A 27,878-nucleotide genomic window follows, 5' to 3' on the forward strand; every position below is an offset into this window, starting at 1 on the left:
GCTCAGTTCCAATATGGCTGAAGATCCCGGGGGAGTGACTTTTATTCACTCAATCACTTTCTCTTTTCTTTCCTTTTCTCCTGCCGGTTCCGCAACATGGAAGAACTCTCGATAGCGTGTTTCGGTCTCGTGTTGTCGTCGCCATGCCAAAGAAAGGGAACAGAAAACGGCTGAAATACCGCGGAAACATTTCTTCTGAAACAGGTTGAGAGAAAGCGAATGGAAACGGGGATGGGATTGAAAGGGGGAGGGCGGCGGCTGCAAGTGCGTCCAAACCTGTTGGCGCGGAGTGGGCGGGGTTATACATAGCGTAGCCCGATTGGTTGGGATTGGTGTCCATTGTTCTCTGAAGTGTCCGATTGGACAGAGGAGCCGTCAGTCAGGGAGCTGAGCCCCTTGTCAAGTTCGGTTGCTCCTTTGGCTGTAAAGCCTGGGACAGAGAGGTTCCTGCTGTGCTCATGGGTCTGAGAAACAACGACAATCCGAGCCAGCAAGCAGGTATCATCGGTCAATGGATTTGTTCTTCTGCCAGGAAATGCTCCACAGTGAAACTGCTCGCCTGATTGTCCCCGGTACTGCAATCTGCACGAAAGAAACCTTTTGAAGAGAGAGGCAGGCGTAGTTTCGCAAAGACACAATACGCTGGAAATGCTCAGCAGATCTGACAGCATCTGTGGAAAGAAGGAGATGGAGGGAATGTTAGGTGAAATGAAATGGCACAAACATCTGATCGGGCAAAGTGGACGAAAATTATAATGATGAGTTAGACAATTTGGCTCATCGAGTTTACCTCGCTGTTTCGTTGTAACTGATATGTTTCACAACTCTATTCTGCTGCCTTCTCCCTGTAACCAAAGAGAGGGTCCTCTCTTTGCACTAATATTGTGCCCTTGGGTCCTAGTCTTATCTCAGTGGAAACATCATCTACATGTTCTCTGTCTTCAGGCCTGTCAGTTTTCTGAGAGTTAAGTAAAGGAACAAAGCATGAATATCAAGGAGCTGAAAGAAACAAAAGCAGAATTACAAACAGTAACTTCCACCTTGGGGGGGCGGGGGCGGGGGAATGGAGTAGTGATTCTTTCCTTCTTTCTTCCATCTGATCTCCGTTTTGTTCTTTATCCACTTTTCACTTTTTGAATTTCTAACCTGTCCCAGTTCTGTTAAAAAGCCCTTTTCCTGAAATATTAACTTTACTTTCATTATCTGCCTGCGTTACTGAGTATTTTCAACATTTTCTGTTATTGTTGCTTTACTTTACTTATATTATGCAACTTGTGCTCATCCAAACTTCTGAATGCTAATGCTCCCAGGTCACACATGTCCAACAGTTCCTGGTCCCATTGCACCTCAATATTAAAATTCTTATTTTTATTTCAAATCCTGCATATCTGATCGCCCAGCACCACAGCTTCCTACTAGTTCCTACTAATTTTATCAAGTATGACCTATTTCAAAACCTAACTTTACTTTGACCATTCCCTTTTCACCTCACAACTTATCAGATATTTACTATCCCTCCTGATGTTCTGCTCATTGATGCTGAATGTTCTGTATTCAGCAATGGTCTTAGCTTCATCCCTCTGTAACCCCACTTCAGTGAATTTTGGGCATGACAATGTTGAACACTTCCAATGCCTTTGCCTTTTTTTTTTGGACAAAAGTCCTCTTTCCCCATACCACTTGTCTACACTCAACCTGTTTATTGAGAACTGTCAACATCGTTCTCCTGAATTTCTCTGCCTCCCTTGTCCATTTGAACTTGCCTCTCTCTGACTGCACTCTTGCTCTCAGATCCAACCCTGATCTCTACATTACGGAGGTTGAATGCCAACTCTTGAATACCACCTCCTATTGTGCCCTGGACCATGACCCCATTAATAAACAACAGGCTGTTGTGTCTATGATGGTCACCTATCTTACTTGGGGACCCCACCACTTCCACCACCAGCCTCCAAACATGTATTACATCAACCCTGTACAGCCTGCTTCTGCCTTCTTCCCACGTTCCACAAACAGAACTGCATGGACAGTTCTGTTTTTTTCTGCCTGTTCTGCTTCAGGAACTTGCCTCTTCCACATTGACTCAGTTCTTTCTCCCCTTGTCCAGTCCTCTGATGCATTACGTCAGTTTCAGAATTTATTGTTCACAGGCACCACCTGTCTCCTCTTCACCATGGATGTGTAATACCTTTGCATGTCCAAATGCCATCAGGATGGTCTTGGGGGTCACCGCTTCTTCTTGGAAGAAAGGATTGAACTGTCCCCATCCTCCTCTCCTCCCCCTTGTAGAGCATGTCCTCACTTTGAACAATTTACCCTTTAACTCCTCTCATTTTCTTCAGATCAGAGATGTGGTCATGGGTACTCATCTGGGCCATAGTTGTGCCTGTCTTTTTGTAGGTTATGTGGAACATTCTTCTTCCAATTTTACTCACCTCCCTCCCAGCAACTGCTTATCTGGTGTATTGATGACATCATTAGTGCTGCTTCCCTTTCTTATCCAGAATTGGAAAAAAAATCAATTTTACTTTCTATCCAGCTGTCATCTTAATCTAGTCCATTTCTGACTTTGCTCCTTCTGTCCTCGATGTCTTGGCTTCCATTTCTGGGGACAGGCTGGCCACATATCAACTACAAATGAACTGATTCCCACAGTTGCTTGGACTATCCATCTTCACATCCTGCTTCCTGTAAAAACTTCTTTCCACTCTCCCAGTTTCTCCGTCGTCATACCTAGCGGGGGCTTCAGAAATGTCCACCTTTTTCCTCAATTGTGTATTCCCCGTCATTGTGGTTATTAGGGCCCTTCACTGTTGGAGAACCTCTATTTTCTGACTGCAAAAATGACTGAGTTTCCAGTGGCCAGCCATTTCAATACACCAATGTTCCCTGACCAAATTTCTGTTTCTGGCCCCCTGCAGTGTTCTAGTGAGGCTTAGCATAAGCTGAAAGAACAGTATTTTATTTTCCACTTGGCTACCTTGCTGACGTTAGGACTCAATATTAAGTTAATTATATTAGAACCTGAACACCAGCTTCCTTGTCCTTTACCTACTTCCCACATCTCAGGCCCTGTCATGACATGGGCTGGTTTTAGCATAGCCATTCAATTTTTATTTGCTTATGATCCTCATTATCAGCTTTTCTTTCTCCCTGACATAGCGTTATTCATCCCTTTCCCCAAATGTCTTTACCTCCCTCTGGGCTCTGTTTTTCTCTTTCTCTGTCTTCCCCCACCCATGTTCAGCATATACCACCTATTGCTAGCTGCAATCAGTTCTGAAAGAGGGTCATCAAACCTGAAATGTTAACTCTGTTTTCTGTCCACAGATGCTGTCAGACCTGCTGAGTTTTTCCAGCAGTTTTTGCTTTTGTTTACATTGGCTGTGTCTTGAGCTATTTAGGGCGTATACGCTGGATATCTGTCCCTTTTATTATTTTCTCAATCTCACCCTTCCTTAAGGCATACCTTAAAACTTGATCAGAGATGAGTTTTTGCCTCCTATCCTAATATCTCTAAGTTTTTCTGGTAAGGCTTCCTTGAAGGAGTTTGAGATCTTTTATTGCATTAAAAGTGCTGTATATTGTTGGCTACTTTATGTATGGTTACCTAACCCAACACCATTTTGTGCTCTCAGGTAGTGTGTTGAAAATGGATAATTTAACATTTCTATATTGAGAGACACAAATTAGATCAAAAAAGTGTTTTATGATAATTTATTATTAAATAATTCCAGACCGACTCCACAGTCCATTGCTAATTATATTGAATGTTAATTGAATTATATTGTTTACACAATCAAGGATTTCTGATGCCAAAGATATAAAAGCAGTGTTTCTGAACTACTGATATTCTCTGTTTTAATACAGTTCTATTACATTCGGTTTATGCCTTTCAGTTTCATGCTTTTTGTTGGAATGAAGATTGAGGTTGTGGTGTTGATGCAGTCAGACAAGATTCAATTTAATTTTTATAATCAACGTCAACCTCATTGAATGTGGTTTTCTAGAAGTGAATATCTACATACTTCTGATACCTTTTCTTAACTTCAGTTTAGATAGTTTTATTTTACTCTATAGTAGAAGATTGCAGCAGTGGTTTGGATCCTGTTTAAATAGCTGGAGAGGGTAGTTTTATTGTAACTTTAAAATGAATCCCTGCAATTGCAACTATTAAAACTGTTAAGTACTGGCATTTTCTAGATTATGGTTAAGGTGGTCTGCATAATTAATGAATACTGGATTGTCAGTGATAGACTGATTCAATATCTTTGATGCAAAAAATTGTTTTCATTTCCTATGGTGTTCAATTCAATCAACTAGTTCTTGTTAATGATGCCTCCACATTTATTTGTCTTTTAAGAAATGAATATCAATTTCACCAACCTGAGGGAGAGATATTTGGCATGTCTGCCCAATTCCAAATGTTTGTATCCAGAAGAAAAAAGATGAGTAACAGACCATTTGACAGAACCAAATGAGACTTGGGAAAATGTAGTAAGATTGGTAGCCTGCCAAATGTATTCTCCTATTCTGCAAACTTCATTGAGAGCCTCAATTACACTTGTAATTGTATTTTCAGCAGGAAGTGTTTGATTTAGCATTTTCATTTCTTGTATTAATTTATTACAGTTTAAATATTTAGCTTCTGTTTCCCACTGCAGTTACTGTGGCAGATTATGCCGATTCAGATCCAGCTATTGTGAAGACTGGTAGAATAAAGAAAGCTGTAGCGAATGCAATTCAGAAAGAAGGTTGGTTTGTATGAATATTTTTCAAAGCATGATTTAAGATTTTGTAAAACTTCTAACTTTTTAATTTGAAGTTTTAGATTTCTAGTTGCATTCTGCTTCTATTCATTAAACTTGATAACTGAATAAGTTATCACTTGATTATGCTGTAGTTCTTAGACTGCAAGCAGATTGGTCACACGGTTGTTACAGGCTATATGTGTAAAAGTGAACGAATTATCTGGTCCTCACCGTTTAAGAGAGAGGCATTTTCCCCTCAAATGAAATTTATATCATTTAGTGTTCTGTCAAAGCATGTTATAGCCTTAAAAAAAGAACTTTATTGATAAAAATCGCTCACAACCTTAAAATGTTCTAATGTGATACATTAACAGGTTTTTTTTATTCTGTCATGTCACTTTGGTGAGAAAGAAATCATGGCAGCCAATTTGCATAAAACCAGCTTCGACAAAGAGCCATGATGTGAATGACTGACTGCGTAACCTGTTTTAATTTATATTGTGCATGATATAGCGAGTAAAAAGTGAAGTCTGCAGATGCTGGAGATCAGAGCTGAAAATGTGTTGCTGGTTAAAGCGCAGCAGGTCATGTTGCTGGTTAAAGCGCGCTGCGCTTTAACCAGCATGATATATTGACCACAGCATGAGGAGAATTGCCTCCTCCTCCTGAAATAGTGTCATGGGTTTTCTTTGTATGCACCTGAGGAGACAGTTAGAAATTTGGGTTTAACATATCATGCAAAGCATGACATTGGCAATTATGTAGTAGTCTGAGTTTTATGGTTGAATGTTAACCTGAGCAATGTGCTGAAGCTTCCAGATTGGGCTTGAATTTATGGTCTTGTGACTTGGATAGAAATACTCTTGGTATTGTTGAGTGACCAGTGTTAGTTCACCATTTGTTTAAAGCCATATCAACTTAATTCAATGGTTATACTTGAATAGGTTGTAGTTCTCTTGTGCTATTCCTTCCCTCCAGAACAATGTTGAAACTAGGAATTCCTGGCATAGGCCACAATGGTTGCGTTCAGTGTACTAGGGTGTATCATAGTGGTTTATGTAAATTATTAACTATAGAATTGTTCTGTTGCTTGTTGAGCAGTCCTCGATGCATGCACCTTAGTCTTTATTGAATTCAAATTCCACTATCTGCCATGGCAGAATTCAAACCTTGGTCTCAGGATTAACAGTCCAGTGATAATACTGGTAGGCCATTGTCTCCCCCCTTGTAATGATTGAGTCAGCGATATGCTGAGCTGGGAGCATGTAGAGGGCTGTTGAAGTTTCACAGTGGAAGGGAGGGTCTCCTGTACAGAAGTGGTCCACTGTGTAGTTTAAATTTGTAAGTTATCCATATGAAACCTGGAAGCTCTAGGTGTGTCTGAGTAGTGTAAGAATTAAATAGGAAGACAGTGGCATAGTGGTAGAATCAGATGATTGGATCAAATTCCAGAGACTCAGGCTAATGCTGTAGCTACTGGACTTTAAATTCAATTAATAAAATTTTAGAAAAGCAAGTTAGTCACAGTAATAGTTTACATTACATATCCGACTATTGTCATAAAAATTCACTTGGTTCACTATTATTCCTTGGAATGAAATCTGCCATCCTTACCTGGTCTCAACTATACACTATTTTAATTACCTTCTGAAATGGATGGACAACAAATACTTTCCTTGCCAGTGATATCCACATGGCATGCAAAAAAAAAAATTAGAAGGTGAAGAATCTAATTTTGTGGATTGCAATTGCTCAACAAATGTGAACACATTATTTGAAGGAGGGAATATCATCTTAATACATATTATCCGAGTGCTAATCTTGGGTTTCTTTTGATAAATTGTATTCCATAATAAAGTGACTCGTGTTGATGCTTTTCATTTTGTACTTATCAGGACTGACACTAGAATACTAAATCAATACTGCATGTGAATAGTGTGTTGATTGGTGGGTAGATAGATTCTTATTGAAGTATTGCCACAGAATATTTGCACTGGTTGAAGTACTGGCATGGGGAATGCGTAAGAGATCAGTTACTCATGAGACTCTTGTTTAATTGAAAAAGGCTGAATGCCTAGACACGTGCTGTTTGCAATGTTGAGGTCCTCTGTCTAAATATATGTAGCATCAAGGTAAAAACAAAGACTGCAAATGCTGGAAACTAGAGTCTAGATTAGAATGGTGCTGGAAAAGCACAGCAGGTCAGGTAGCATCCGAGGAGCAAGAAAATCAACGTTTTGGGCAAAAGCCCTTCATCAGGAATAGAGACAGGGTGCCTGCAGAGTGGAGAGATAAATGAGAGGGGGGTGGGGAGAAAGTAGCACAGAGTACAATAGGTGAATGGGAGTGAGGATGGAGGTGATAGGTCAGAGAGGGGGGTGGAGTGAGTAGGTGGGAAGGAAGATCGGCAGGTAGGACGGTCATGAGGGTAGTGCTGAGCTGAAAGGTTGGAGCTGGGGTGAGGTTGCAGAAGGGGAAATGAGGAAACTGGTGAAATCCACATTGATGCCATGGGGTTGAAGTGTTCCGAGGCAGAGGATGAGGCGTTCTTCCTCCAGGTGTCAGGTGGTGAGGGAGTGGTGGTGGAGGAGGCCCAGGACCTGCATGTCCTTGGCAGAGGGAGTTGAAATGTTGGGCCACAGGGCGGTGTGGTTGATTGATGCAGGTGTCCCAGAGATGTTCCACAAAGCACTCTGCTAGGAGGCGTCCAGTCTCCCCAATGTAGAGGAGACAATAAATGATATTGGTGGATGTGCAGGTAAAACTTTGGATGTGGAGGGCTCCTCTGGGGCCTTGGATTGAGGTGAGGGAGGAGGTGTGGACTGAGGTTTTGCAATTCCTGCGGTGGCAGGGGAGGGTGCCAGGAAGGGAGGGTGAGTTGTTGGGTTGCGTGGACCTGCCCAGGTAGTTACAGAGGTAATAGTCTTTGTGGAAAGCGGAAATGGGTGGCGAGGGAAATATATCCCTGGTGGTGGGGTCACTTTGGAGGTGACGGAAATGTCTTCGGATGATGTGATTTATGCGATAGTTGGTAGGGTGGAAGGTGAGCACCGGGGTTCTGTTCTTGTTATGGTTAGAGGGGTGGAGTCTGACGGTGGAGGGGCAGGATGTGGATGAGATGCATTGGAGTGCATCTTTAACCACGTGGGAAGGGAATCCAATGTAAACCCAAATTGATAATCTTAAATTAGGTTTTAGTACTGTGTCAGTTTTAACTGGCATGTTCAGTCAGTGTTACCCAATCTCACCGTTGCATTTAATGTTGGGTACCATATTCTGGGCTTTTACAAGCAAACAATAGTTGGGTACAATGTGTACTTCTGCAAACAGAATGAGTATGTCGAAGCATTGTCTTTTTTAAGTTAATCAACAACATGTGGACAATATTTCCCTGGTAAATTCCTCATGGCAGAACCTTAACCACTCCATGTTGATTTCCCTTTTTTGATTTTTAAGCAAAAGGTTGGCAGATATCTGTTCTGTAGCATGTTCTCTGTAGTGACACCTCAACCAATCAGGAGCTTTTTCTCATGGATATATTTGCCATTCCCTTTGAAATTTGGAACTCTTGCATATATCCTGATGAAAGCAAGAACAAAAAGTGTCCACAGCATATCTTTCTCAGCAATAGTCAAATTCAGTTCTAACCAGGTAACTAAAGAAAATAACAAAGCTCTTGTCAGAGTTAAGCTTATGGTTGTTGTTTCAAATTCATAGTACACTTCAGTAAAAGGCCCTGAGTATTTGTGCAACTTACGGTTGATAGTGCACTCAATGGTAAAAGTGTTATAGAAACATAGAAAATAGAAGGAGGAGTGGGCCATTCTATATGATGGTGGCTAATCATCCAACTCAGTTCCCTCTGCCCGCTTTCTCCCCAGACCTTTTGCTCCCTTTATCCCTAAGAGCAATATCTGATTCTTTTTCTTGAAAAACATTCAGTGTTTTCGCCTCAACTGATTTCTGTGGCAGAGAAATACACAGGCTCACCACTCTGGCTGAAAAAATTTCTTCACATCTCAGTCCTAAATAGCCTACTCCATATCCTTAAACCGTTGTTCCCCAACTTGGAACACCTTGGTCATTGCGAACATCCTGTACTTATCTTGACATGCTGTAAACCTGCTTATAAGCTCCTGTTGAGTGGCTGAACGTTTTATGTATGGAAGGTCTGGCTTAAGTATGTATCTTTCAGGATTTTCTTTATTTGTAGGCTTGGATCTACAGAACTAAATCTGGTATTGAACAAAAGATTAGAAAACAGTTTTATTTGCCATTCTCTCAAAATCGTAACAGTTATTTTTACTGTAGAGTGAAATTGTTATATTTCAGTTCACTGAAAATATCAGTTAAAGTCCCTTATCATGTACAAATTTATAATTTCTTTTGAATGTATATTTTGTTAACAGCTGTGACAATACTTGTATAAGATTGCATTTTAAGTCTTGTGTTTTAAATAAATAAAATCAGCCAATTTTGTATAATTTGTATTGTTTCCTGTATAGAATTATGTTTAATTAAATTGGAATCCGAATTCCTTAGAAAACATTGTATACAAGTAAGTCTCCTTCTATTGAAATGTTTAATTTGTGATATCAAATGTTCGTGACTGTCCTATAACCTCTGAAATTTTAGCATCTTAGGTATTTTCAAGGTTCTCTTTGCAGACTCAGCCAAGGGCACTAGAGAGGGTCCTCCAGAGGTATACTCTTGTGTGCTTTCAAAGTCAATATGGATAAGACACAAAAAAATTAATACTGTCTTTATCACTGAAATACTGGTGACACTGCTAGCTTTAATTAGATCACGTACATTTAAAAATGTTTTGCATGAAATAAAATTTGTAAACCCTGGGAAATTTCATGTTTTTACAGTTGATTGATGAGTGATTCCTAATATTTCATTGGTTTTATTTCAGTAAAGTTATTATGTGGTTTGGAAGCTTCTCAAGTCCCTGTGACAGAAGAGGCTCTTTCCTCTGTTTCTGTGGATCATTTGGACTGTGACAGCAGTGATGAAGTAGATGTTGATGGTCACTCAAATGACTTGAAGGTTTCTAGGAAGAAGAAAAGCAAAAGACAGCAAGGTAATACACTCTCATATTGCAACAACAAATTGTAAACAAAGCTAGAAATTTATCTGAAACTCTTGATGCTATATTTTCAATTTAAGTTAAGATTTTCCCCTTGTCATACGCTGAATGCAATATATTGACTGCCCAAAGCTCCTGATGCACTGTTATGTATGTTGCACAAATTATATTTGCATCAGTTTCCTCCTCCGCTTTGGTCTTGCGACACACTTCTGCAATCAACAGACATAGGGAACACACTTTATTCATGCAGCTTAGGGTATCATTCCATGGAGTATGGGGTTCCTTTCTCTTTACCTAACAATCCTGGAAACCCTCCTTTCTGTGTCATCCATGATGCCTCATAGATAAACACACATTTCGCAGATAACTTTGTCTAACCGCTTTGTGACAGAGTACAAAATAAACAAATACTTGGTAGTAACAAACTTAAACTACCTCAGGGAGACGAGAAGTTGAAGCTTTAACTCGTCTTGTACTTGTTACAACTAGGACCCAAGAAACAGACTGATATAAAATGGTGTTCTTTTTTCAGCATGAGAAAGAGTATGCTGATTTGTTGGACCACTGTTGGCATGGAGATGAAGCAAGAATAGTTAACCTATCAGCCTTGATTCTCAGACCAGGCAGGTAGATTCTGATTGGTCAGGGTGATGACATGGGGATGTTGCAGAGTCTGGCTCTCTCCTTGACCCCTCTTATGGAAAAAGATATGATGTATATGCAAATTCCTTTAGCCTGCATAAAACAGAGTCCTGACTATTTATGTATGTAACTTCTAGCATAGGAAGCTGTAGGCTGATGATCTTAAATTGGTTTCTGGTGTAACTCTTAGCAGTCTGGATTATTTAGTAAATGATTTTCAAGAGCAGAATTTCGTCTAATGGCAGATGTACTTTTCTGTGACTTGCAAGCACGGCTGGTTATCATGAATGGCTGCCAGCTGTGAATGGTCAACGAGAGTTATTATTTTTGTTTTGGTCGGCCACCAACTGGGATGTACAGTCTGCATATCTGGCATCACACCAGCGCAGAAACTCTTATTACATAACTCATTTGTGTGAAAGGCAAAATCTACATTGGCTTGACAGCAGCATCCTGTTAGTGGAGAAAGGCACATGAATTTACTGCAGAGTAACAGCTTGAGACACCAAGCTTCACCCGTTGTCCAGATTTTTGAAACATCTTTCCCTTCCAACGTTATCTGAGGTAGATTGGGCACCGGTCAATGCCAACAGTGATTGTATAGGTCCTTTCTTGCATTTTCATAATAAACAAGTGAAGATTTGATCAAGGTATCGTCAGAGAGAGATAATCCTGATGTGTATAATCTCATTGATAAGTTTACACAGTAAGCAAATTACTCAGGCATTATTCACAAGGTTGCCAATAAGATAGATCTTGTAGGATCCTTACTGGTCAGCACCCTTTTTTCATGCTGTATAAAATGGTATATCTCTCCTTTCAAGTTTATTTCTTGTGTATTAGTTCTGTTGAGTGTAAGACAAAAAGATTCAACTTTTTGTTCCCTATTATAATATTTATATCTCAAGGTTTTATGATTTTTGCTCCAGACCCTCCCAAGACAAGCTTGTTTTCCCCAAATTATAATGTCCATTTTATAATAAGGTCAATAAAACTCTCCTCTCTTATTTGTTACACTTGGTACTAGAGTCATACGTCAATTACCGTGGTCACCATTTGAATTGCATATTTCCTTGCACAGGCATTCATTGCATAAAAGGTATCTGGAGTGAAACCTGATTAATTCCTTGCTCACAGGCAACTCCCTATGTTTCCTTCTGTCCTTCTATCCCTGCAGCTGGTTAAACCATTGACCAGTTATGGTTTATGCAGTTCAATTTGATGAGGTCTTCAATCTACCCCATGCCTCCAAATCAAAACCTGCTATACAAATCCTGATAGCAGACAATATTATTTAAGATTTTTGGTATTTCGTAGATGATAGATTCCCAGTTTTGCAATGTTGGAAGTTCTCATGCTTTAATGCATATCCATCTCACAAATTTTTAACATCAATGCAGTGGTTTTCTTGTCCATTGGACTTCACCTGTAATTCAAGTAGCGTGCTCAAACTTCCATCATAATTGAGAGGAAGTATTGAACAAAAGTGGTTGTTTGGCACAGCAGGTAGATTGTTTAATCTCCAAATGACTGTTGACTACAGTTGTCAGACTTACGGTAATGCAGTGTGAAAAACAGTTGAACTCTGATCTTGTGCGGAGCAAAATGCAAGAAAATGTTGCAGCATGCTGTACCACCTGATTGCTGTGACATCACTGAGTAATATGATTTTACTTGCTGGAATGAACTGATGTTTTCTTTCCCTTCCCCAATAGAGAATGTTGAAGACTGTGGGCAGCAGTACCCCATAGATATTTGGTTATTTCTGGCATCCTACATACGACCTGAGGATGTTGCCAAGTTTGCTCTCATATGTAAAAATGCCTGGACTGTTACCTGTACTGCTGCATTTTGGACCAGGTTATACAGAAGGTAAAATGCATTGATTTCTTCGTGTTGAGAGAATTATTGCTCATTGTTGAGACTGATCTTTGAAGTTGTTATTACAGGGGCACAAAGAAAGTACATAAAAATTTGCTTTTTAAATTGGATTCCAAGTACACCATCTGAACAACTATAACCAAGTGGATGCAGGTTTACTCACTGAGCTGGAAGGTTTGTTTTCAGATGTTTTGTCACCATACTAGTAACATCTTCAGCGAGTCTCTGAATGAAGCACTGGTGGTGTAGCCCGCTTTCTATTTGTGTTTGGGTTTCATTGGGTTCCAATGTCATTTAATGTGGTGATGACATTTCCTGTTCTTTTTCTCAGGGGTGGTAAATGGGATCCAATTCGATGTGTTTGTTGAGAAAAATAACAGGAAATGACATCACTATAGGAAATGATGTCACCATAGTAAATTACATCACCAACCCAAGGAAACTCAAACACATCAATAGAAAGCATGCTACACCACCAGTGCTTCATCCGGAGGCTGACTGAAGATGTTACCTAATATGGTGACAAAATAGCTGAAAGCAAATCTTCCAGCTCGTGAGCAACCCTACATCCAGAATCTCAACTCGATCTACAAATCTTCTCAAAACACACTAACTACAACCATTTATCACAGGCTTACAAAACCGATCAAGTGGAAATTTTACGTGCATTTTTAAATTGTTTGCATCAATTTGTTTCTGAATATAATGTACTTGAAATTATAAGTGCAAACCACAGTGAAGAGACATCCAGCTCTGCTTTTCCACCATTTTCTTAATGTTAAGATTGTTGTGGGGGTGAATTATCAAACACTGTTGTTGATGAATAAATATTTCTCTGGGTGGCATATTGGCAAGACTGAAGCCTATCCCTTTTTGTCCTCTCTTAAATGTCAGTGCATCCTCAATACCAGATACCCTTGTTTTTTTACATGATTATTTGAACTAATCTGTGAGAAACTGCAGCTCCAGTTCCTTCAGTACAAAGTTGAATTTCGAATCCTAGATCACAAACACCTTCACAATTTTGTCTTTTTCACCTACTGCTTCCAAAAGCTATGTCCCATGAAAAAATGGCAGATGGAATCTGAATAATTGCACAGTTTTGGTACAACAAACCAGGGCAGAGCTTGTACAATTAATGGTGGGGCCTTTGATTCAGATACATAATTCTTTGAAGTTTGTATCACATATAGACAGGGTGGTTAAAAAGACATCTAGCATGCTTGCCTTCATTGCCCAGTCTTTTGAATACAGGAATTGGGAAGTCATGTTAAGGTTACACAGGACACTGCTGAGGCCTCTTCTGGAATACTCTGGTTTCCCAGTTATAGGAATAATATTACTAAGCTAGAGAGGGCTCAGAAGAAATTTACCAGGATGTTGCTGAGTGTAGTAGGTTTGAATTATAAAGAAAGGCTGGATAGGCTGGGGCTTTTTTCACTGAAGTGGGGGAGGTTGAGAGGTTACTTTATCGAGGTTTATAAAATCATGAGGGGTACAGTAGTGTTAATTGTAAGTGTCTTTTCTCTAGGATGGGATTTCAAGATTGGGACCACATTTTGAAGGTGGGAGGAGAGAGATTTAAAAAAGACACGAGAGGCAAATTCTTTACACAGATGGTGGTTTGCATGTGAAATGAACTTCGTAAGGAAGGAGTGGATGTAGAAGCAGTTACAATGCGTAAAAGTCACTTTGATAAGTACATGAATAGGACAAGTTAGTAGGGACATAGATTAAGAGCAGGCAGGTGGGACTAGTTTAATTTGGGGTTATATTTGGCATGGACTGTTGCCGCACTGTATGACTCTGTCCAGATGGTTTCTCCAGTGCCTTATTTGGTGTGCATTCCCTCCCAATTTCCAACATGCTGAGAATCCTGCCTCTGCATTTTAAGCAGCATTAACTGCCACATGACTGTCAAGTCCAAGCCTTACTGACCTACACTGACCTTCTTTTCTTAACAGCATCTAGAATTTAAAATCACTCTGATCACAACCCTCCAAACTTTACATGAAAAAAAAAACTGTGGATGCTGAAGATCTGAAACAAAAACAAATTGCTGGAGAAACTCAGGTCTGCCAGAATCTGTGAAGAGAGAGTTAAAGCTAAAAGGTCTTAAAATTGATAAATCTCCTGGCCCTGATGGGATACACCCTTGCGTTCTGAGAGAGGTGGCTGAGGAAATAGCAGAGGCATTGGTTGAGATCCTTCAAAAGTCACTGGAGTCAGGGAAAGTCCCGGATGATTGGAAGATCACTGTTGTAACCCCCTTGTTCAAGAAAGGATCAAGACAAAAGATGGAAAATTATAGGCCAATTAGCCTAACCTCACTTGTTGGTAAAATTCTAGAATCCATCATTAAGGAAGAGATTTCTAAATTCTTGGAAGAGCAGAGTCTGATTAGAACAAGTCAACGTGGATTTAGTAAGGGGAGGTCGTGTCTGACAACCTGTTGGAATTCTTTGAAGAGGTGACACGTAGGTTAGACCAGGGAAACCCGTGGATGCGGTCTATCTAGACTTCCAAAAGGCCTTTGATAAAGTGCCACACGGGAGGCTGCTGAGCAAGGTGAGGGCCCATGGTGTTCGAGGTGAGCTCCTGGTATGGATTGAGGATTGGCTGTCCAACAGAAGGCAGAGAGTTGTGATAAAAGGTTCTTTTTCGGAATGGCAGCCAGTGAAAAGCGGTGTCCTGCAGGGTTCAGTGTTGGGGTCGCAGCTGTTCACATTATATATTAATGATCTGGATGAAGGGACTGGGGGCATTCTAGCGAAGTTTGCCGATGATACGAAGTTAGGTGGACAGGCAGGTAGTACTGAGGAAGTGGGGAGGCTGCAGAAGGATCTAGACAGCTTGGGAGAGTGGTCCAGGAAATGGCTGATGGAATTCAACGTGAGCAAATGCGAGGTCTTGCACTTTGGCAAAAAGAATAAAAGCATAGACTACTTTCTAAACGGTGAGAAAATTAATAAAGCCAAAGTACAAAGGGATCTGGGAGTGCTAGTTGAGGATTCTGTAAAGGTAAACATGCAGGTTGAGTCCGTGATTAAGAGAGTGAATGCAATGTTGTCACTTATCTCAAGAGGGTTGGAATATAAAAGCACCGTTGTGCTACTGAGACTTTATAAAGCTCTGGTTAGGCCCCATTTGGAGTACTGTGTCCAGTTTTGGTCCCCACACCTCAGGAAGGACATACTGGCACTGGAACGTGTCCAGCGGAGATTCACACGGATGATCCCTGGAATGGTTGGTCTAACATACGAGGAACGGCTGAGGATCCTGGGATTGTATTCATTGGAGTTTAGAAGATTGAGAGAAGATTTAATAGAAACTTACAAGATAATACATGGCTTGGAAAGGGTGGACGCTAGGAAATTGTTTCCGTTAGGCGAGGAGACTAGGACCCGTGCGCAAAGCCTTAGAATTATAGGGGGTCAATTCAGAACAGAAATGCGGAGACATTTCTTTAGCCAGAGAGTGGTGGGCCTGTGGAATTCATTGCTGCAGAGTGCAGTGGAGGCCGGGATGCTAAATGTCTTCAAGGCAGAGACTGATGTCACAAGGAATTAAGGGCTATGGGGAGAATGCGAGTAAGTGGAGTTGAAATGCCCATCAGCCATAATTGAATGGCGGAGTGGACTCGATGGGCTGAATGGCCTTATTTTCACTCCTATGTCTTATGGTCTTAATGTTTTGAGTCCGGAATCCATCCTATTGTGATAATTCCGCTTTCTGTGAGGGTCTCAGAAATGTCCAGCTTTTTCCTCCATCAAGGATTCCCTGCCACCTTGGCTGACGGGGCCCTTAGCTGTGTCTGACCTATTTCCTGCATTCCTGCCCTCCCTCTTTCTCTTCCCTCCCTCACGTCGATAGGATCTCTCATCGTTATTCCCCACCCCACCAGTACCCACATACAAGGGGTCATAAGCTACATTTCCACCACCTCCAGCACATGCCACCACCTGACACATACTCTCCTCCCTCCCTTGTCACGATTTTGCAGGGATTCTTCCCTCTGGGACTTAGTGGACCACTAACCCTATGGCATCTTCCCATGCCATCGCAGGAAATGTAGCAGAGGCTCCAGACACCGTCCAGGTGAAGCAATGATTTATCTGCACTTCAATAAATCAATCCTACTGTCTTCATTGATCACAATGTGATGTATTCTACCCTGGGGAGATGAAATGCAGAGTGGGTGACTGCTTTGCAGAACACCTGTGTTCTTTCCATAAAATTGGCCTGAAATTTCCATTTGCGTACCACTTCAATATACAAGTGTGTTCACTGGCCCAGATTTCAGTCTTGTGCCTGCTCCAGTGAGACTCAGCACAAGCTGGAAGAACAGCACCTCATCTTCTGCTAGAGGAGAAGATGTTGTCTTTGTGATTGAATATCGAGTTCGGTAATGTGAGTGCTTGATACACCTCTTTCCATTTCCTCCATCTACCCCCACAAGCCAGGTCTTGGCATGCCATGGGCTGCTTTTAGCACAGCTAATCCAGTTTCAAGTACTCGTGGTCCCATTATCAGCTTTTCTCCTTCCCGGGTTTACTATTTGTTGAGTTTCTCCCACGATTTCTGTTTTTGTCCTTTTGCACAAAGCTAATTTGAACTTCAGTGCATCACCATTGTCTTTCCTCCACTTTCAGTGGCAAAGCAACCTTTTAGCCCTATTCTTTGCAACTTGTTCCCATAATTCCCTTTCCCCTCTGCTTCTCCTGCTGTCTTTTGCAATGTCCAGAAAAGCTTTATGCTTGACCTAGCTTTCAATCTCCTTTCAATTTTCTCACAAGGGCTCAGTATCTCAAATTTTATCTTTGTGGAATATTGTCTTTTTAAATTTTTTGTTAGAATTTTCTTCAACAATAAGGGCAAATTCAATTGATCTAAATCAAATTGTCTAATTAGATGCTTGGACCATCTTAAACATCCAACCATGCGCACAGTGGTGATATAATCAGAAAGGTGAAAGAATGTTGGCTCTTACTTCAAGGGAGGTTTGGAATATTAGATTGGGGAAATCTTACTGTAACTCTGCAAGGTGCTGGTGAGATCACATCTGGAGTACTTTGAGCATTTTTGGTTCCCTTATTTAAAGAAGGGCATCATTTTATTTGAGGCAATTCAGAGAATATTCACTAGGATGATCCCTGCTATGGAGGGATTAGCTTATAACCAAATATTAAACAGGCTGGAGCTCTACTGACTGGAATTTAGAAGAGTGAAAGCTAATCTCATTGAAAGATATAAGATTCTTAAGGGGCTTGACAGGGTAAATGCTGGGAGGATGTTTCCCCTCGTGGGAGAGTCTAGGGCCAGAGAGTGTTGTCTCAGAATAAAAGGGTGGTATTTAAGACTGGGATAAGGAGGAATTTATTCTGAGGGCTGTAAGTCTTTAGAATGCCTTGATACAGGACCTGTGGGGGCAGAACTTATGGATGTATTCAAGACTGAGAGAGAATCTTGATCCGTAGGGGAATCAAGGGTTACAGGGAAAAGGCAAGAAAGTGGATGTGAGGAATGTCAGATCAGCCATGATCCTATTGAATGACAGAGTAGGCTTAAGGGGTCGAATAGCTTACTTCTGTTCCTATTTCTTGAGGTCTTGTGTGCAAAAAGACAAATCAGGGCTGGTTCCGTGAAATGGTCCAAAGGGCAAAAAATCCATAACCAAATGAACGGATACATTTTGATATCTTGGAACCCTCATTGTCTGAATGATTGTAAATGCAGCTTCCCGTTTCTTGTGAAACTTGCATTTCTGATATGTGTAATCTTTTAGTTATTTCTCTTTGTTGTTAGAGGGAATAATATCCCTATGTTTAGTACACCTGACTGGACCTACAAACCAAGAAATGTTTGGCTACAAGTTGAACCAATTCTTTATATGCTCTTATACATTTTTAACCATTCTTTTAAGATTAGGTCATCAAAATTTTAAATATTTGGTAACGTTTCATTTTTTGATTTGCACGCAAACTAATCAGTTCTGTTTTAGAAAGCTTTGAGCTTCCAGGGACTGAGATTATATTCTGTGTGCTTGCAGATTTGAACTGAGTACTGCAAATAAACTTAATTTTTGTCTTGATCGCTTGCAATATAACCTTTACCCAGTTCTTTATTGAAATGCATTGTTTGAGACTTTTAAAACTGAATATGTGCATCATGTGTAGTGGGTACAGGCCATGTGTTTTGTGCTGTCATTGCAGACTTGTGGGTTTTATTTAAAGAAGTTTTTGCTTAAAATCTCTTCGCATAGAAGGGATGTTTCTGAACATTTTAAGAAATATAAGTGATTGTTAGAAATTTAATGTTTTGGATTTCAGTGCAATCTTTAGGAAGCAATTTTTGTTAACATAATTAGGACATAAGTAGGAACTTGTTGATACAAGCTTTGGATTGTTTGGTCTCTGGTTAAGAAAATATAATGAAATGCTATTTTTTTCCATCTTAATGGTTAACTGTGCACTAAGTTTTAGAATGAATGTAAATTAAATATTCCTTAGAATCATCAGTTATCTTTTCACATACCTTTATGCTCAAAATTGCCATAGTATCTGCTATTTCTAAAAGAAATTCTGTCAAATGGACTGTCCTTTAGTTAGTATCTATAATTGCAGAAGAAAAAAGTTCTGTCCCTGAGATAGAGCAGTGTAAGTATTTGGTCCCAAGGATCGGATAGTTTTTCTGTAGCTGCGGTGTATGGTAAGGCTGCTTATTGTGCAAAAGTCATTTGTCAAAAATTAGTTTGTGCAGATGTATATTTTCCATGTTATAGGTTATAAAAAGACTTATTCTGAAGGCTTTTCTTAAAATATTTTCTAATTGAAGGCTACAATTTAGAATTTAGTAGTCATTGTTTCAGAGTACCTCCCAGACATTTTACCAATTAATTATTTGGTTTTTATTTGGTGAGTATCTGTTTATTAAGTAATATATATGTATATTAAGAATCTACATTTTAACATCAGTCAAACATGACATTTTGCTGTGCTTTCACTTAACTGATCCACAAATGTACTTCATGTGTAGATACTACTGTTCAGATGTTTACTTGCCTGTACGTTTGCAACGCGAAGTCATAGGAAAGTTGGGTTCACTGCGTGCCTGTGTGATCCGTTCTCTGTATCACATGTATGAGCCATTTCGTATGCGCATATCAGAAAAACCTGCAATTCCTGAGTCAACTCCGAATACATTACAGAACTGTAGTGTAAGTCAAAACTTAATCCTTTGATATTTACTATTGCTTGGTACAGTGAATACTGATCAACTAAATTAAACCTTTTTGCTTGTGATTTTTAAAAAGAACTCCAAGGTGTTCTTCATTAGGTTAGTTTAACAATATATTGCAAAATGCAGATTTTGCATTTTCCTGATAGATTTAGTTATGGAAATGACATTATTTTGCTTGAAGAAGTTTAATTATTAGAGGTTAATATACTGAAAAAAATGCATTAAATTAGCACTTAAATATTGCAACTACAAAAAAATCTATGAAGTGATTGATGTATTAAATTGTGCATTCCCTCTATATTCTTCATAAAAATCTACATTAGAGGAAATGAATTGTGAGCTAGATTTTTAAAAAATCATTAAATCATGCTTTTCCAAATGCAGTCAGCACTGAACTTTGAATAATTAACTGTTTTGTGACATGCCTCTTTAAAATTACACTACTTCCTTAATCTTTGTTCATGAATGAGACACATTTTTTCTGTATTGTTGCAGAAGATTTGTTGAAACTTAAAACAATCCATTTTATGTTTTAATTAAAGCAAACTTTTGATGCAGGACTAACTTGTAGTAAAAGGGGCCAGTTAAGTTATACAAATTCTTACACCGATTAGTTACACAAGTTTGCTAATTCTCACAAAAGCTAACCACCAAGCTCAACACATCTTTTAAGACCAAAGCATCTATTTTTAATGATTTTCTTCATGAATAACATTAATACAGTTTGCACACTATTGTGCAGTTGCAATTTTTTTTAAATTTAAAAATACAAGTTTATATGTGATTAACATGTGCTTCATGACAAAATGTTGGATTCACATCATATGTTCTATTTTCAGTGCTTGCTGTACTGGTGCAAGAAGGGGACTGGAAACAGATCAGACCAAAGATGGGAATTCAACTACAAATTCAAAAAGCAGGTGTGCCTTTAAAGTTTTGTTTTTAATGGTTAATTTCTTCTAAATCTTTTATTTTCTGTGTTCCTGCTGTAACAACAATTAAGTGATATTTCAAACTACACAGGGAATACTTGAAATATTCAGTTTTAAAAGCATTGAGTACAGGGGTTGGGTTGTTATATTGCAGCTGTACAGGACATTGGTTAGGCCATTCCTGGAATATTGTGTTCAGTTCTGGTTTCCCTGCTTTCGGATAGGTTTTGTTAATCTTGAAAAGGTTCAGAAAAGATTTACAAGGTTGTTGCTGGGATTGGCGGGTTTGAGCTCTCGGAAGAGGCTGAATAGGCTGGGGGATGTTTTGCTGGAGTGTCAGAGGCTGAGGGGTGACTTCATAGAGGTTTATGAGCGGCATGGATGGGGTGAATTGCTCAAGAGAGGTGAATCCAAAACTGGAGAGCGTAGACTTAAGGGGAGAGGGGAAAGATATGAAAGGAACTTGAGGGGCAACCTTTTCACACAGTGTACTGTGCATATATGGAATGAGCTGCAGAAGAAATGTTGGATGCTGGTATAATAACGTGTAAAAGGCATCTCATTGGGTATATGGATAAGAACGGCTGAGAGACATATGGGTCAAATGCTGGCAAATGGAACTAGTTTAGGATATCTCGATCGCATGGATGAGTTGGATAGAAGGGTCTGCTTCCATGTTGTATAACACTATGACTCTATGACCTCAATTTCTGATGATTGGTAGATTGTTCTTGTGTATAAATCCTAAACTGTCTTGTTTTGTGAACTTCAGATAAAGTTTTCTAGTTCCCCATTAGATCAATAGGTTTATGCAATGAGTGCCTGAGACTTAGAATGCAAATTTGCGAAGTATTAGCTGACCTCACTGTAAGATCTTACTGTTGGTTTCTTCATTCCTGGACTATGAGGAAACATCATCAACAGAATTCCTATTTTTGTTTCACCAGATCAGAAAGGTTTTGGTTTTATGTTCCAAAATTTGCCGTCAAACCTTTGATTCCCATATTACCGTAGATGAGCTAGAGTTTTCAATGGGAACAATTTCGTTTTAAATGACTTGTATATATCTTAATTTATGTCCTTCAGTCTCCCAAGTTGAAAAATGGGTCTCGAAATGGGCTTCAATTTCCAAGACAGTATGAAGAGGTGCACACAAATCCTGACCAAGACTGCTACTTGCTGCAGATAACGACTCTCAATTTCATCTTCACGCCAGTGGTTATGGGAATGACTCTAGCATTGGTAAGGGCATTTTAATATTCCAAAGCTAAATAATCTGCATGATAAAACTTTTACAATAAGAATTGGTGTTGTTTCTTTCATCTTTCTCTTATTAAAGAACATATTAAACTGACTACAATTTCAAGGATAATTTGTGGAAGGAAATTTATTACGGGAATCTGGCTATTTTTCAATGATATGTCGCCGTTCTTAATCACCTAGTCCAACTCTTTGTATGAAAACCTTTTACAAGTGTTTTCTTGAGGTTATGAGATAATCAGGAAAATAACAAATTCCTATCGTAGACAAACTTCATTATACATTGGGTTGAAAGTACTTGATTCATACTAACTTTTCAAGGTTTTGTTTAATGTGACAGTTTTATTTTCTAGATGTTATGGCTTCTTTCTTCATACTAAATTTCATAAAGATTTTTTAAAGGATGTTCTATCAAAATGGATTTGAGAATTGCAAGCTTGGAAAATGTTTTTATTTTTATCGACTGTGAACATACAAGGATTAAGAACATTAAATGGCTAACAGATGTCAAACGCACCCAAGTTCTTGAAATATTTTGTTTAAGCTAATTTAAACTGTGTATCACCTTTATTCATAAATAATCATTATAGAGAATTAATTTGTTTGTCACTTCAGTCTGCTATGGAAATCATCCAACGTGACTAAAATTTATCTTGTATAGTGATACAAAATAGAAATCCTAAATGTAATCTGAGATTACATTCTGTAATCGGGGTCCACTACGTAGATGACACCTTTGTCATCACAAAACGAAACAAGATAAAAGAGGCATTTAACATCATCAGCCACACCCTCACAGGCATGAAGTTCACCAAGGAGGAAGAAACCGACAACAAACTCGCATTCCTGGACGTCACAGTCAAAAGAAAGGACAACGGAGAACTACAAACCTGCGTATACAGAAAACCGACAAACACTGACCAAATACTTAACTACACCAGCAACCATCCCAACACACACAAACGAAGCTATATCAGAACACTATTCCAACAAGCCACCACACACTGCAGCACTGACGAACTTCGGAAAACAGGAGAACCACCTATACAACATATTCAAGAAGAACGGATACTCAAAAAATACAGTCCACAGATTCCTCAAGAACAAACCACGACAAGCAGACCAAACACAGCCAGAAACCCTAACCACCTTAACATACATCAAAGAAGTTGCAGAAATGACAGCCAGACTACTAAGACCCCTGGGAATCTTAGTAGCACACAAACCCACCAACACTCTCAAACAAAAACTTAACAAACTTAAAAGACCCAGTACAATCCATGGACAAAATTCCATGCAAGGACTGCCACAAACACTACGTAGGACAAACAGGAAGAAAGTTAGCCACCAGGATACACGAGCACCAGCTATCCACAAAAAGACACGACCCACTCTCCCTCGTAGCCCTACACATAGATGAAAAAAACCACCAATTCGGCTGGGACAACACATTATTCCTGGGACAGGGTACGCAAAGACATGCCAGAGAATTCCTAGAGGCCTGGCACTCCAACCACAACGCCATAAACAAACACATAGATCTAGATACCATCTATCAACCCCTCAGAAAATGAACAGGAAATGACATCACCACAAACCTCAGGAACCCCATCAGGACAAACTTATAAATAGACAGCAGGAGACAACAGACAGCTTCGCTTCACTTGGAGGTCGCCACTGATGATGTTACCTAGCTAGGTAATGAAACGTCTGGATATCAAACCTACAGCTCAGCGAGCAAAACTACACCGTAATCTGAGATTGTCATTTGGTAGTACAGAATTTATATACTGTTGATAAAGACACATTTTCTACTCATCAAGACAATTCCTAAGCATACCAATGTAAACAAACAATAATTTTGTTATGTATGAGAAGTGTATGCTGATGGGTTTAAGAAACTATATAACTATGACACCTGGTTTAATTGAACAAAATAGATGACAAGCATCCTATTATTACTCTGAGGAATGAATCAATTAGACAAAGTAAAAGCCTTAGTAGTCAACTCTCATTCATCTTCTAACTGGTGCATTCTTCATAGCAATGTCTCTACTAATCAGAACCTATTTTCCAATGAATCAACACATTTTTCTTGTACAGTATAAAATTGCTGTACCTCTTTACATTGGTATTCTTGTAAATTGTCTTGCTGAGTGCAAGATGAAAAGCTTCAACAAATACGCCTTATTTCAACAATGATATAAGCTTATTGGAGGTTCCTTATTTGTTTAGGACTCGCTTTGCCAGAATATTTATGGTTCCTCTAAATTTAGGAAGCATAATCTTCTTATTGGAGTCGACTTCTATGCCGCTCAAAAGAGAAACCAGCTATGGAAGGCCAAATGTCAGCGTTTGATTTATGTTTTGAAAGAATAGTCACATTGCATCTGAAATAATTTTACGAAACTTGTATTCAGCAGAATGGGTTGGAACACTATCTTTCTTTTATGATATGACAAGTCATACAGATTTTCCTTGCATTACACTAGTGACTCAGCCTCAGGGGTATTAATTGACTGTTATGCACTTTGGGACATTGAAATTTTGAAAAGCATGATAGATTGTGTCATTTTCTTTTCTCTTGCAGTTTACAATAAGTGTAAGCACTGATATGAGGCACCACCGTGTCAGGATGCTGTTCCAAGATTCTCCACTTCCACATGGAAAGAAGCCAAAAAAGGACCAAGGACTCCAAGTTGTTTTGGACCCTGTGCATAGTGTGCGCTTACTGGACTGGTGGCATCCACAGTTTCCCTTTTCTGCCAGCATTTAGTGTTGTTTCACAACATTATGTGAAACTGCAGACACAAAATGGGTTCTGGAAAGTGCTTTGCATGGCAGATACAGAAAATGAGTTCAGTTTTAATGCTTTTTGAGATTTCTATATTTCTGTTATATAAAGGTAAGATTAGCAACTGAAGTCTAAAAGTTGAAAGCTCAAGTGTTGACAGTAATTGGAATATGGCATCTGAGAAACAGAAAAGTAATCTTAATTTAGATAAAGGCACTGTTCAGCACCACAACTTGCTTTTATTTTATATTGCAGAATGTCTAAGATGTGGTGCAGACCACTTTTGACTTGGAATTTATGAAGTTGTTTTTCAAACACTTGCAGTAATTTTCAATGGGCAGCAGGACAGTTGCTTACATATATTTGCCTCTCATTTAGAATGCGTTCATTCAATGCACTACATATATTTATCTGAATTACGGCCAATATAAAAAATCTGTTTGTAAAATGTTCCACTAAAGACTGTTGTAAAATAGGTTGCAGAACTCCCGAGAAACAGAGCTGAGTTTTGCTAAGAGCATTAAATTTAACAGGTTAAAATCACTCTCTCAGATTGTTTTGACTCACTAGAAAAATGAGTCTTTGCAGTCAACTTATTGCTGAGAAAATACTTGCATGAGCACTGTTTCAATTTCAGACCATGTTGCCCTCCAACCCCCCCCACCCTGCCCCCAACCTACCATTTTAATTCTGAAGAGTCAGAATTGAACGAAATTGAAAGCAAGTGTTTAAGTGATGGTGTGTTCACCAGATTACACCTGGAGAAGGCGCAATTAGTTAGTCACCATCATATTTAGAAATGTTCAAAAAAAATTTTAATTGTAAGGAAGTAAACTTTCATATTACCCACTCAAAAAAAAAGGCATACTTATTCTTACTTTCCATGAAGTATAGTGGAGGAATGTTTCATAATCCATCCCCAGTTTAGTTGCTGTGTAGAGTAATTTGACAAATAAATTGTCTTACCATATTATTATAGCTAGTATGGGGCAGTGATAAATATTTATCGATCCTTGCTCAGAAAGCAAGGTTAAATGTCAAGTTTTACTTACTGTCTCTGGGCAAGAATTATCAAGAGGGCTGATATATACACAATCTGAGAAATCTGATTTTTGTTTTATGCTTTCAGAATCTCTAAAAATAACTAAGCTTGTCGGTTGCAAATCTTATTTCAACTACAAAATAGTCGCTTGGTGCAGTTCGTTATTTGAATCAGAAAACCTGTTTTAAATGCTCTAAAGACTAAAACATGAAAGCGTAATGGCACATTAATATTCTGATCATCTAATTTGGAATGTTATTTAACATGCCATAAATGAAGTAAAATAAGTTAATTTCCAAGTTGGCATTACATTTGTAAACAGGCTTTGTTTCTGTAGGTGTGGAATTGTGGAATTCAAAGATAATCATTGAAGGCAATATCATGGATGAAAATAATTGTTTCTTGTTAATATTTGAAGACAAAAAATTTGTTTTCTGAAGCAAAACCAATATATACACAGATGACTTTCAGCTTGCTTGGGTTTAATAATATAAATGTTTCAGTGTAGTCTGAAGCTTACAAAGTCATGTTTTTATCCCAAATGAACATTTAAACCAATGTGTGAAAACTTAAGAGTTAAATTATTTTGAGTTTGTTATTTGTGTTAGAGCCAATGTAGTTTCTGCGTCTGTTAAAGTATTATTTCTCATTAAATATGTATAAACAGCAAGTTGAAAGATAATTTTAATTTCTGGATTGATTATAAATAGTGGTCTCAAAACAAACGTGCATACATTAATGCCCATGTTTAAACATGCAGACTCTCTGTTTAGGAGAAACTATTTGGCCTTTGCTATGTTTAAAATCAGTGACCCTGTTCTTAAAATTACTGTGCCAATTTTCTACTTATCACTTGACTCAAGATTCAGTAACTTTCTGTTACTGAAACTAAGTTCCCTGAGACTGGCATTTAAATCATTGCATTGTGAATAGGGGAAAATATCAATAACAGTCTTATTTTTAAGTGATAGCCTTTAAAGCATAGACTGTCAATTAAACTATACAATTTTCTGCTGGGAAAGATAAAATATTGATCGATGAAAACAGCATAGCTGAAAACTGCTGAAAGTCTCGTTGAATGTGAAGTTTCTGCCAACAATGTAATTCTTGTATTTAAATTTTTCTTGTAAGCATTCTAAACATTGAAACGTAGTGGAACTCATTTTTGATGAAATGTTTGATTGCTCATGCGTGCAGGTAGTTTACAATAAAGAACAGGCACATGTTTGAAGAATAATTTGGAGAATTCAAGTTGCAAGTATTGAATTTTTAAGTTAAATGAGAACCAGGTCCCCAAGTGTAACACTATCTTCAAGATATTCAAAAAAGTTTTCTGAATAATATATTTAACATGGAACTTGCTTTTTTGAAGAAATTTTCCAGTTGCTTTGATAAGATGTCTTTTTAATCTGAATATTCTTGTGCTCATCCATTTTTGCACTTCAAATAGCAAGGCTCAATTTAACAATTTGTAGCCATGATTTTTTTTTTACACAGCTTACAGGGTGGTGGTGCATTTTGAGGTAACAAGAGGACTTACTTGTATTTTTAATTTTCTGTGATACAGCATTCCAGGTTTTCTGCCACTTTGGCATTTGAGTTGAGATTTAGTATTTTCAAAAGCATAAAACACTCATTCACTTTTCCTTGGTGAGGGGAGCTAATTTGAGGAATGTAATTAAGTTTGATCATTAAAAATAACTACACATAGATTTTTGGATAGTTAGTTTTAATGCTTATGCCCATTTAAAATTGAGATTTTCACGCCAATGGAAATAGTCTCTTTCAATAAGTTGCCTTGCTGTAAGTTCATGTTTAATGAATATACTCAGTGGATAGAAACAAATGTGGGGAAAATACTTTGTAGACCTTAGTTGTTGAACATCGAATAGTACAGCACTACCTATTTATAAGTGAGGCAGAATCCATGAATTGATCAACCTGTTCATTTTGCTCACAATGTATTGCTTCTGTACTGTAAAATATCAGTAAAATCTACTGAAGTATAACCTGACTCCCTCAACTGGACTTTAAGTAAATGTTTAGCTTGATGTAGGTTGTCATCTAATGAGCTTGATTGCCTGAACTCATTTCTTGGATTTGTTTCTTTCATAATCAGTGAACCGACTGTTCATTTTTTTAAAAAATAAGTTACACTTTTCAAAAGTTGAACTGTTTCTGTGCAAGACTAAGTCATTTTCAGAAGGAATAGATTGCATTTTTACACTGTGTACAATTTCAT

General features: G+C 38.6%; 1 protein-coding gene across 3 annotated transcripts; it reads left to right on the forward strand.

The window, feature by feature from the left end:
- tmem183a (transmembrane protein 183A) lies at positions 1-27,878 on the forward strand. Of its 3 annotated transcripts, none has more exons than XM_060845160.1 (8): positions 1-204; positions 4,665-4,754; positions 9,670-9,837; positions 12,204-12,360; positions 19,405-19,585; positions 20,448-20,528; positions 21,627-21,782; positions 24,391-27,878. In XM_060845160.1, the coding sequence occupies exons 1-8, from the start codon at positions 144-146 to the stop codon at positions 24,574-24,576; spliced, it is 1,080 nt and encodes a 359-aa protein (XP_060701143.1). In that variant the 5' UTR covers positions 1-143; the 3' UTR covers positions 24,577-27,878. The 3 variants fall into 3 exon arrangements, with proteins under 3 accessions (XP_060701143.1, XP_060701145.1, XP_060701144.1); XM_060845162.1 differs by lacking the exon at positions 1-204 and adding an exon at positions 444-498; XM_060845161.1 differs by lacking the exon at positions 1-204 and adding an exon at positions 496-572.

Source organism: Hemiscyllium ocellatum, chromosome 26 (assembly GCF_020745735.1).
Source record: "Hemiscyllium ocellatum isolate sHemOce1 chromosome 26, sHemOce1.pat.X.cur, whole genome shotgun sequence".
Classification (NCBI taxonomy): domain Eukaryota; kingdom Metazoa; phylum Chordata; class Chondrichthyes; order Orectolobiformes; family Hemiscylliidae; genus Hemiscyllium; species Hemiscyllium ocellatum.

What these genes read in the sequence shown, in the direction of transcription:
- tmem183a (XM_060845160.1), top strand. Translation starts at nt 144, where the DNA reads ATGCCAAAGAAAGGGAACAGAAAACGGCTGAAATACCGCGGAAACATT. An exon ending in AAACATTTCTTCTGAAACAG is followed by an intron (nt 205 to 4,664) that starts GTTGAGAGAAAG and finishes TTCCCACTGCAG; the next exon opens with TTACTGTGGCAGATTATGCC. An exon ending in TGGGAATGACTCTAGCATTG is followed by an intron (nt 21,783 to 24,390) that starts GTAAGGGCATTT and finishes TTTCTCTTGCAG; the next exon opens with TTTACAATAAGTGTAAGCAC.